The sequence below is a fragment of the Clinocottus analis genome, unplaced genomic scaffold (genome assembly GCF_023055335.1).
Source record: "Clinocottus analis isolate CAN_PGR_092001 unplaced genomic scaffold, fCliAna1.0.p SCAF_3, whole genome shotgun sequence".
NCBI classification, from domain to species: Eukaryota; Metazoa; Chordata; class Actinopteri; order Perciformes; family Cottidae; genus Clinocottus; species Clinocottus analis.
In genome coordinates, this window is record NW_027176042.1 from 10,774,571 (window position 1) to 10,786,735 (window position 12,165).

The 12,165-nt window shown below is 44.8% G+C and overlaps 1 protein-coding gene across 5 annotated transcripts in view; it reads left to right on the forward strand.

Annotated features, from left to right (window-relative positions):
• magi1b (membrane associated guanylate kinase, WW and PDZ domain containing 1b) overlaps window positions 1–12,165 on the forward strand; it is a 117,491-nt gene that overhangs the window by 79,722 nt on the left and 25,604 nt on the right. For all 5 annotated transcript variants that reach the window (XM_068593377.1, XM_068593379.1, XM_068593378.1 and 2 more), the window contains exons 7-12: window positions 172–207; window positions 3,062–3,119; window positions 4,034–4,140; window positions 5,403–5,522; window positions 7,379–7,564; window positions 7,670–8,329. In XM_068593377.1, coding sequence (XP_068449478.1) covers window positions 172–207; window positions 3,062–3,119; window positions 4,034–4,140; window positions 5,403–5,522; window positions 7,379–7,564; window positions 7,670–8,329 — 1,167 coding nt within the window. The remainder of the gene's footprint in view (window positions 1–171; window positions 208–3,061; window positions 3,120–4,033; window positions 4,141–5,402; window positions 5,523–7,378; window positions 7,565–7,669; window positions 8,330–12,165) is intronic.

The following is a 12,165-nucleotide window of genomic DNA, read 5'->3' on the forward strand; positions in this document are numbered from 1 at the left end:
GATCATTCACACTGATCCAGTCGTTAGGGAAAAATGTACCTTGTGATTTTTGTCACATGAGGCTGCGGCTCTCAAATGTTGTTGACTCACAGATGTGCCCCCCCCCCCGCCCTCTTCTCTTTCCATTTTACTACGATGCTGTGGTGCTGTGCCGTCCATCCCGCTGAGTAGAAGGGGTACACACAGAGGAGCTGGACAATGACCTAGGTAGTATCTTCTCTTATGTTTTGTGTGTCACTATATCACTCTGATTCTCTGTTGCAACTCAAAAACTTCAAGCTGAATTTATACATTTGCAAGTGGACCCCAACAACAGTTAATAGCACACATCTACATGCTTACATGAAAACCCTAACCAGAGGCTCATACAGAGTCATTTGCTGTTGCTGAGAGATGACAATGACTCTAGTTATATAGAATTATGCCAGATGGACAAAGATCTTACCTCATCTTTTCTCAGTGTGTGGCTTATGTATTTTTTTGTGATCAGAAAGCCGGCCTTGAACACAACTGTCAACTTACACACATGCCACCAGCAAACTGGACACGTTCATACGTCATTTTATTTATAAGAGCTTGGTGTCGTCTGTCTGAGTCAGACGACAACAGGCCTTTTTCCTTTTCTTTTTTTAGCTGTGCCCCATCAGCACGCTAACTGGCCGATCAGACTCGGCAGCGCATGGTGTGTGGAGACCGTGCATGGATAGTGAATGATGTCATTCCATTAGAAGAGATATCTGATTCATGATTGCAGTTCATTGAAATACAGGGACAACAAGGATAAATATACACATTTCACCAAATGTGCTGTGCATTGCTGTTAACAAGTCAAGGAATAAAATGTAAATTTTATAATTTGTAAAATGGGATTAGAAAGGTGTGCATCAGCCTCAGGGACTTATACTCTATATGACTCCTAAATATGTATAGAAATGTTTTTGATCATCTGCTAAAGCTGCATTAATCGATATTTTTTTACTATTAAGTTAGATGACTAAATGTCAAAAGGTAACCCACAGAGAAACATCACACACTGTTTAGCTTCTTTCTAGCTCTCATCATCTCAGCAATACAGTAACACAAACATGCAAAAACAGTTCTACATCACAGGGCTTCAGTCTTGTTGTGTGAAACAACTGCCATGTTATCAGCTGCCATGTTAAAGTCATTGGATCAAGTCCACGAGACTGCCCTTGATCGGATCATGTTCAATAATTATTCATCAATACAGGTGGGCAAAGGAACGCAATTAACTCCAGTCCTCTGAGGAGGAGCAGACTGAAGCATTTTATGCGCGAACACACACACACACACACACACACACACGCTCAAAGTGCCTCTGCAGTACATACTTACCCAAGATTAATCAACTGCAGCACAGTATCAAGAGAATGAGACACACACATTTAAACATGTCATTCATCATGCTTGAAGTCACAATATATTCCTGAAGTTTGGATGAGCAACAACGTGGGGACACAATGTGAGCAGGAAACACTGGATGAGGGACACATTTCTTTCTCTTTGTCTTTTCTCATTTGCCTTTATACTCATTAAAATGTATACCATACCGTTAAGAAGGTTGTAGCACCAAATGCCCTCACTCACTCACTCACTCACTCACTCACTCATACACTTGCACACACACAGAGAAACACATTCATGCACATAGTCACAGGTGCTCCTCCAGGAGCGGAACCAGCGCAGTGTGAAATCAAGTGGGTGATTAAAATTTTGCGGGAGGCGATGCGGGACTGCGTTCCATTTCACGTTCCAGTTGAGAAATCTGAATGATAATTCACCATGCCCGCTCTGTGGGTTCACCCTGTTCGACACCACTGCCGCTGTAACCTTTCATTCCTTTTTTCCTCTTTTCTTCCTGGCTGTATATGCTTTTATTTGGGTTTGCTGCTTTTAGTAGGTGTTGAAAATATGGAATTGCAGTAACTTAAATTGACGACTCTAAATGCAGATTTGTCCGTAGTCGCTCTAATTCAGTTTTGCTAACTACCTGGTCTAACAGACTGTAATCGTAGTGGTGTGTGTCACCTGCGTACCATTTTAAACATTCCCATCTGGCTTTTTTTATGTTTTACATTTGCTGATGACTACTCTAACTAAGGGCCCTCCTCATTAGAAAGCAGAGGGAGGCTCTTCAAGTTTCATGATTGTAATTACCATCTAATTGGACACAGGGCGAGGCTCAATTGGCGGAGGGTAATGATATGTAAAACTGATACATTACAGGAGAGGATTATTGGACAATCTGTGTGTGTAGCCAATTAGAAGCCTCTGGCATTATCTATGTGGAGGCCAGCCAATAGTCAATGCTGTGTAATGGGATGGCTTTGTCGGCGACAAACACGATGGAAATACAGTCAGATTGCTTCATCGGGCAATTAAAGGCTGCTGAAGTGGCCCCAGTCATATTCATATCTTTTATATACTTTCTCTGAAAGTCTGTATAAGTGTCCCTTGACTGAGAGAAAGCAGCTGCTTTCAATGTCACCTCCTCACATGAAGCAGGCTTTCGCTAATGTAGGCATTCGATTAGTAAGAAATGTGCTTCTCTGGCTGGTGTTTATCATTCATATGAGGAAAAGATAAGGTTTAATTTAAAAGCTATTTTTCACAGTTTCTCTGCACATTGTAAGACTGAAGTTGTTTCAAATCAAGCAGTTTCCCACCTCCTTCTTACTCCGTCCTTCCTTTCTTGCTTTATTCTTCTTCCTCACCTCCTTGCACCTCTCCATCCCTCCATTCATCTCCGCCCGAGGGGGTCTCACACCGTTCTTATCTGATGTGTGGAAATGTCAGCAGTGTAAGGGGACAAGGATGAAGAGGGGGTGGGGGGGTGTGCAGGCAGTCAGCCTGTGAAGCTGTTGAGTCATTCTGGCCCTGGAGACTGACTGGCACAATGCAGAGGCAAAAGGTCTCCACTGGCCTCGTCTCTGATGACTGGATGCACGGCCCCCAGCATCTTGACAGCCTTGAATTTTCACCGTTTCCTCTGTCTCACTCACAATTTGTCCTTTTTTTTTTAAATGTATTTTTATTTTAGAACTTCCACCAGGATGGGAGAAAATAGACGATCCAGTGTACGGGGTCTACTATGTTGAGTAAGTGATACACAGTATGTAAAAGCATCCAACACTCTTCAGTAAATGCACATGCTGACACTGCAGGAATGAAGAAGAAATGGCCTAGCATTTTTCTTCTGACACTTCAAAAGAAATAATTTTACTCGTTTTCATTCCAGCAGCAGAAACTCTTGACCTTACTGTAAACAGGAGCAGCTCTGATGCATGTGCAGTAATGCTGTAAGATGTTAAGGCAAGAGTTTCGCTGCAGCTATTTTGGTCTTTTGTGTACTGTAAAATGTAGGCCATTTTGTTTGTGTCGCTATCATTTGGTAAAGTGGGTGTGCGTGTGTGTCATTTTGTGTAAAGCCCCAGGGCCTCAGCATTAATATGAATGTGTTTCAAGCGTTTTGATGTTGTTCAAAGCAGCACCTGGGGGCTCGAGACTGGCATTTTTTAATGTTTTCCCCCTCTTTGTCTTGGCAAATGTTCTCCTCCTGTTCATCTCCTTTTTGTGGTGTAGAATGTGGTGCTTTCAGATGTTATTTATCAGTGCTGGTAGGTTAGTGTGGCGTAAATTAAGCCCTCATCATAACTTTATTTTGATGTGACTTGTGGGCGCGATTCTGTCATGCGTGTGTCAGACAGGGATTCCTGTGTATGTATGATGGATGGATGCATGGGTATTGCTCCACTGTGTATTAATCAAAACGTATTGCCATGTGTCCCCTCCCTCTCTTGACCTGATCTCTCTCCTCTTTAATTTTTTTTTTCCCCAAATCCTCTCCTCTGTGTCTATCTTCCCTCCCTGCTGCGCTCCACTTCTCCTGCTGATATTTACTTCTCCTCCTTCATACTGTTTTCTGCTTCCTATTATTCACCCCCACCCCCGTCCTTAATTTCTTATTCCTTCTACTTCCATCCACTCGTCCCTCCTTCCGCCGTCCCAATAGTCATATCAACAGGAAGACCCAGTATGAGAATCCAGTGTTGGAGGCTAAGAGGCGCAGGCAGCTGGAACAGCAGCAGCCTCAGCCCCAAAGCCAACAGCCACCCGAAGGTGAGCGCTACATCCGAGGTTCGTTCACAAGCCCCCACCAAGGGCGTCATTTCCTTTCTTTCTCTTCATGTGTTTGACTGAGTTATCTGCTTAAGTCTCTCTCTCTCTCTCTCTCTCTCTCTCTCTCTCTCTGTCTCTGTCTGTCTCTGTGTGTGCGTGCGTGCAAGATTGTGTCTGTATAACAACTGCTGCTACAGTATTTCTGGATGTCGCCTTATGATTTGCTAAAAGCCCTTTCATAAAGGCATAATTATTATTTGCGGCTGTAACACGCAGCCTTTTTTGGAAGTTGATTTCTATTTTCCATGTTGCATTCGGCATTTGTTTGTGGCAATATCTTAAAAGTGTATTTCCTTGGGTGAAGAAAGGTAAGTTTGTCTTTAAGTGAACATCATCTGCTTGCCATTGAGAGCCTCTTTCTTATCTAAGTCTAAGTGCTACCAGTATTAACAGTCATGAGTTTAGCTCGCAAAGCTGCCACCACACAGCTAATTGATAACCTTTAGTCGCTCCTGCTTCCCGTCTGAAACCTTATGCATTCACAGGACGCCCTGAAGCCCGAGATTAATTGTAAATGCAGGCCGGCCCTCATAGGAAGTCTCCTATCATGCTCCACCTTCTGCTCGGTCAGCAGAAATCATTCGATTCCACTCGATTAACTGCTGATTTCACTCCCCGTCTGAAAGCTCAATCTCTCTTCAGAAAAACTCAATACTATCAAGCCGGGGTTTTTCCCAATTCTTTTCACTTTTGCACTGATTCCATCACACTGCTTAGAATATTAATGGAGGTTGTCGTCTGATTGATGCCGTAAGGTGATTAATCAAACATGCAGGCCATTATAAGGGAAATGGGTCTCTATTTTTCGCACGTCTCCATTTTCATTCAATAGGACGTTAACAGCGATAAAAGCTTCATGAACTGGTGTGAGCCGTTAGAATGTAATGTATGCATGTAATGTTTAGGTTTAAAGCCATATCTTGGTAGTCGGAGTTGTTGAACCACGCTCCTTCACTTGTTGCTTGGTGGGAATGTTTTGTTCCTGAATCTCAGGCAGACACCAGACCAGCAAAAGTTGTATTTGCACAGATGAGATGAGATGTTTCAGAAACAATCCATCACAAGTTCCTGTTTTCCCCCAAACACACAGCACAGTAGGCTGCGTTGTCCCGGAGCCCTTAGCCCCAGTTTCTTCCACAAGTAGGGCAACTGTGCACCTGCCCAGACCTCGTCTAGAGAACATGTGCCTCTTGCTGTTTCAGAATGGATCGAGGATTCGGCGTTGGCGGGGGCCCCACTGGCCAGTTATGCTGCCAACCACCAGGAGACCTACAGGGACCCTCAGAAAGGACCTCCGATGCCCAACGCCATGGGGCAGAAACGTAAGTTCCCATCTTAATAAAACTACAGTCTGAAACCTCATGAAAACCTTGTTACTTTTCTGTTTCCAGGCTGTGTCACCCATATCAACTTATGACGAGTTAAACCAAATAGTTAGTTAGATAGTTTGTTTTCGTCAGCCGCCGCCTCAGGCTGCTCTCTGTATACATTTCATCATATGGTCTTACTATTAATTCCACTCATTTAGTACGTACGTTAGACAACATTTTTTGCAAGAAAGCAGTGTTTATATTTTCCCTCTTTGAGGGAAAGTTGCATTTTCGCTTCTGTCTTATATGCACCTACATGTTGATTAACATGGAACCTCTGATATGTTGCTCCATTTTCAGTATGAAATAATGGCCTGATTTCACCCACCATTTAGCAAAACAAACACCTCCAGACTCAGTGTCTAGCCATTACTGTGTGTTGCCAGCTCCTTTTATTTCAGCCTCCCACTAGCAGCTTGTCTAATTAGCTCAGCCATGGCAGAGAATTAACTGCCTCACCCCGTATTTCCCGCTTACTCTCCCTTGCTGCTCTGCGGGACGTCTTTGCCTTTTCCCTTATCAATCTTTTAATGTTCTAGCTCACATCCCCACTCGCGCTCTCACTCTCTGCTTTGGTTAAATTGTTGGTTCTGTCTATCTTTTGCTTATACCCTATGTCCATCCCCGCTCCGTGCCGTCCATGGCATTGACACTCCTCTCGAGAAAGAAAAGCGCCTTTCAAACTCTCTGTTTCCATCTACCTGCATTTCATATTACTCCTGCTTCCTGGTTTGCTCTTACATCTCTGGATCCCTCGTGGATGAAGCCGCCATCTATGGTCACAGTTTAGTTACAGCTCTCCTGTTCTGAAAAATGCTTTTATGTGAAGCTGAATAGTTACAGCGCGTGCCATGTAACCAAAAACATCCTTGGAACATTTGTTGTCATAGCCCGACCCATTTTCTACGCTGTCAAATGAAGGCCATAAGAAATAAAATAATCTTCAAACTAGGCATTGCCCTCAGACACACTACACAAACTCAAACACGGGTACTTACTGACTTCGAAGGTAATGCACTTTTCATTGAACGCATAGACACAAGCATAACCTATCGTGGTGCTGCTGGTCACTAAGTACACATTTCTTTGTGATCCTTTCTCTGTAATGTTCAAGCTTCATTCCTTCACCTTTGCCAACATCACCGTATACATTTTTGCAAAGCTTTTGAAGTCATCTTCTTTGGCATGTGGCTTCCATGTAGCTCAATAAACGGCGAGAGCTCAGCCAGTTCTTGTATTCCGCGGTCGTTCCCCGCTCCTCATATTCTCGGTGGATGGATACTTCACTCGAGCTTTTGATTTAGACTGATCCCATCTTGTATCTTTCTTTATTGTGTCCTTAATGCCAGATAATGAGCTGGCGAAAGGATGAATCAGTAAATGGGTTTAGATTGGTCTCGTGACTTAAGACCACTGTGAAATGTGTATCGCGGATATCTCTGTGTTAATTAAACCCTCACAACCAGTGTAGAAAGATAAGAGCTGTTCACAGACGCAGAACCCTCTCTCATATCATCTGTTCGCTAAGGATAGTGTGTGTGAGATACCATTTATTTATTATCCCCATTTTCCACGTCATGCCGTCTCGCTTGTCTTTTCAATATCATTTTAAACGTATCTATCTATTCTAATCAGTTTTGATTCATGTTATGTGATCGGACCAGAACACATAGTCAATAGCCATTACGCTCCTTTTTTCATATATCAACAGATGGAGAATAGTTTTTCTGAACCTAAAGCTGCTCCATTCAGTTTGGGTTGTTACATTGGTGTATCACAAAGATATACATGTAATTGTCTCTGTTCAGGAGGGAAGCCTTTCTTTACCCGGAACCGATCCGAGCTGAAGGGGACTTTCATCAACACCAAGCTGAAAAAGAGCCGTCGGGGGTTCGGCTTCACTGTTGTGGGAGGCGACGAGCCGGACGAGTTCCTGCAGATCAAGAGCCTAGTCCTGGATGGACCGGCCGCCCTCGATGGCAAAATGGAGACAGGTTGGTGCACCCAATGTTGTTATAAGTAAGGATGGTAAAACTTGACATCACAAATGGATTCCAGGCTTACAGAATAAAGCTTCTCCCTCTTCCCTACCTTTGAAGGTGACGTGATCGTGAGCGTCAACGACACATGTGTGCTGGGATACACCCATGCCCAAGTTGTGAAGATCTTCCAGTCCATCCCAATCGGCTCCATGGTCAACTTGGAGCTGTGCCGCGGCTACCCGCTGCCTTTTGACCCCGATGACCCCAACACTAGCCTGGTTACCTCTGTAGCCATTATCGACAACAAAGAGCCGATCATCATCAACGGCCAGGAGGCCTCCAACAGCTACGACTCGCCGTCCAGCCACGGTAGTCACAACAACAACATCGGCTCGACCAACGGCGGGCCACCCCTCAATGGCCTCCACCGGCCCCACAGCCCCTCGGCGGAGTTGGCCTCCGACACCTCCTCACAGCACGGCTACACCAGCGATGTGGTCACCCTGGCCTCATCCATCGCGACACAACCAGAGCTCATCACTGTGCACATGGAGAAAGGAGACAAGGGCTTCGGCTTCACCATCGCTGACAGTCCCGGGGGCGGAGGGCAGCGAGTGAAGCAGATCGTGGACTACCCGCGCTGCCGCGGCCTGAAAGAGGGCGACATCATCGTGGAGGTGAACAAGAGAAATGTGCAGAGCATGTCGCACAACCAGGTGGTCGACCTGCTCAGCAAATGTCCCAAAGGCAGCGAGGTCACCATGCTGGTGCAGAGAGGTGAGAGGAGGCTGATCCCTCCATATGCATGCTTATTGTCTCAGTAAATTTGCCATTGGTATTGTAACTGATGAGAGCAGATGGAGATGAGGAAGGTGCAGGGAGCAGGTGCCAAGTTATGCGCCTGGTTTGTGATTTATATGCCCATGTGTTGAAGCATTGCAAGAATCAAACAAACCTTTCCCATGAATCTGCTCAATGCTGATGACAGACAAAAATAATTAGGCCATCCCAGCTCACAAAGAGGTCTTTTATTGACTTGCATAGTTATTTCTTCATGTAAATATGGGTTGTAAGCAAAGGAGAGATGGCAAGATAGAGGGATTATTGTGATATGGAAGAAGGAAGAAGAGAAAGTTGAAATAACATTTGAGACGTGGCTGAAAGAGAAGTGGGAGGGAGGTGTTTACACTAAACAGTATTGATAGTCAGAGCACCAAAGCCGTCTTGAAATTTAAAGGAGGCAGCGGAAAAAAAACGTTAAAAAGGGCAGATAAAGGAACTGTGATAAGAAGGGAAAACTTCACAGGAGAAAGCTTTAGCTGGTGTTTCCAGTCGGTCTGAATGTTCTCCCTCATATTCAGTTGCTCTCTCTGCCCAGGTGCTAGTTCACGCCCCTCTGTGTCTGTCTGCTGCGTTTGTTTGTTTAACAAACACGTTGAGTTTATTTTAGGCTTTTAGCGTATTCCCCTGTGAAAATTAGTCCTTTTAAAGATGCCACGGATTAAGCTGGCATGCCTTTCATCCATCGACTTGACTCTCTGGTATATGAGCTGTTAACATACATGTCCAGTGTTGGTAATCTATGCTCAGAGAACACCTGCACCTGAATGCCTCTGATCAGCATGCACATGCCCTCTTTAGTGGTGGTTTCTGATGTAGAATCACTATCACACAGGAGCATTGAATGGAAGCAAAGCAACTGTGAACTAAGGATAAAACTGGAACAATTGAATTTTGATGTGCGTGCGTGATCATCAGAAATATTGAGGGGAATCAATCAGATGAATGGCAACCAAATCACATTGTCGTCTCGCATTGAGTCCCCCCTCTCTCTCTCTCTCTCTCTCTCTCACTCTCTCTCTCTTTCTCCCCACGTGGACACACACCACCCAAACACATACAACCAAACCGTTCCACTCACACTCACTGGCTTTTGATGAAGAGTAGTATTCCTTCATCACGTTAGTGTACACAAGCCCATAATGGGATGCAGTCTCGTCATGGGCGGGGCCTAATGGGCTGCCAATAAAAAAAAGGCTTGTGTAAAAGCGAGGACTAGCTTTGATAGCCACAGACAGACAGGACTGCAATGGGAGAAATGGTGCTGAGCAAAAGACAGTGAGGATGATGATAATGTATATGGAACATTTAGATGATGGATGATGATAATGTATATGGGACATTTTAATTGAAGCAGCATTACTAAATGCCTTAAAGGTTGGTCTTCTCCTACTTAGGGTTTTGGAACAAAGGATGCCAGTCAGTGGAGAAACACACAAACACAGGAAACAAATCATGAGAGACAATTAAATGGACGGTGTCTTCCAGCAAGACCTGTCCGTCTAGTACTTCATGCAGATTAATAATGAAAGATAAGTCTGCTCATTGCACTTGTCCCATTTGCACATTTATGTACCAAGTGCTGGATACGGTATGTTTTACAAAAATCCCCCTCCATCACAAAGCGGCCAGTACGTATGAAGCCAAATTACAAATTGTCCAAGGGTGGTAGGTTGAATTTTAGATTCTATTGGTCTCGCACTAGGGCATCACGTTAAACCTCTGTCTGTAGCACTATACCTACCACTATACCTCAAATCCATCCAACTAATGTTCAATTTCTAAAAATATAAAAGTACCAAAATTATCACATTCATCACATTGGGAACGCTGGGACCAGAGAATGATTGGTGTTTCAGCTTGACATGGTGTCAATGCACCACCCACACTGCATCATCCTCGTCATACGTGGCTGACATACTGTGTAGACACACACAGACACACACACACACTGCTGCACTCATAAGAACATAAAACCTGGGTTCCAGATACGGTGCCTTAATTACTCTCCCGTTCTTCCTCTTCTCTGTGCTCTCTCTCTCCGGCTCGCTCCACCAGGAGCAACAAGGCCCTCTAATTGGGGTCGTGATGTCAGCTTTGCTTATCATACACATACATCTCTTTTCTCTCGTGTACTCTCTTCTTACTCTCACTCTCTTTCCCCATCCATCTAAGATCTCTTCTTCCCTGACCATGTGTGTTTACGTACACACTCACACACGATTAATTATGGATTTGAGGCAGAATAAGCCTGGGAGAGTCTTAATTGGTAGAGATCCACACCTCCTCCATCCCCGTTTTCCATTTTCATTCCCCCACTGTCAGTATGTAGATTCACACCCGCGCGCCCACATGAAGATGGGAGCCAATCCCTGAGGGCCACAGCGCCAGCAATACACTCATTAAAGCAGCCAATGCGCAACAGTGAGCCCTCTCAACCCCTCTTCCACTAGCTTTCTCACCACATATGAGCATGTGTGCAAGTCAGCTGGAGTGAAAATGTGAGCATGTGTTTTTATGCCTCACTAGCCACAGTGTGCTGAACAATTGGGGGATCTCGGTGTAAAAACACTCTGTGAATCTCGTTTGAGGGTTCCAGCTTTTTTTGTTTTGTCTGCGAAAATGATCTGATTCACACTCCTTGCTCCAGTTCCACATCCAGGTCAGAATGCCAGGTTAGGATTTGACGGGGTTTCAACGGTTATGCACACAAGACACAGATTTTATGATTTATTACTTTAATCAGGTCTGTGTTTCTTGAAACTGTGTACTTTCATTTGTCTAATTACACCGCTCTAATGTGCTCATTTTCCCCTGCCAGTCGTCTCCTGCCCTCACTGATGAGCTCACATAATTCATTTTGGCCCCTAATGTCCTGCCGTAGCGCAGACGCTAATTTCCTCTCCCGTGTTCCCTTTAAACAGGTGTAAATGTTAACAGGGTCTTGAGGCACGCATACTCCTGTTGTGCAGCCTTTTCTCAGTGAGAACCGCGGTGTGGGTGTCGGATCTCTGAAGCGCAGCCTCTCAATATCGCAGCAGCTCACGTCACTAGCTGTCAGCTGCAAAAACACAAACAAAGTAATCCCCATTTGTTTCAGCGTCGTTTTTAAGACCTGAAAGGTGCGCCAATGAATGCAAAGGCGCATTGTGTTTGGCTGCTTCAACTGCTTGTAGCCGTGTAGAGTAAACGTAAAGAGAGGCCGCTGCAGACAGAAGGGAGAGGAAAAGAACGGTGGATGTCATAGGATCAGAGAGATGATGAAAGAGTGGCAACAAAACCCCCATGATGCTCTGCTCATGCCCCCCACCCCTCACACACACACACACACACACACACACACACACAAACACACACACACTTCATGACTCATCAATCAATGGTGACACATTGGTCCCTGCTGGGCATTCAGGCCTCGCACTCTTCTCTCAGAATGAGAGATGGACCCTTTCTCTCCTCCCACGTAGCCAGCGGACTTCGAATGGCAGGCTGAGGGACGAACACAGGCAAGAGGTGTTAAACTATTTCGCAAATGTCAGTGTATTTGGTGAACCCCTCCACTGCACAGGCACTTTTCTTATCTCCTTTGAATAAATAAGAATCTAAATAAATACCCAAAGAAATGTCAGAGCCTGCAGGTTATCTGCACGGCTACTGGGAAAACGCTTAAGAGCATTGATAGTGTTGAAGCACCGAAGGGCGTATTTCCTCCTATTGCCTTTAAGTGCAGTTTGAAATAGATTTATTATACTCTTGAAGACAGACAGTGGGTT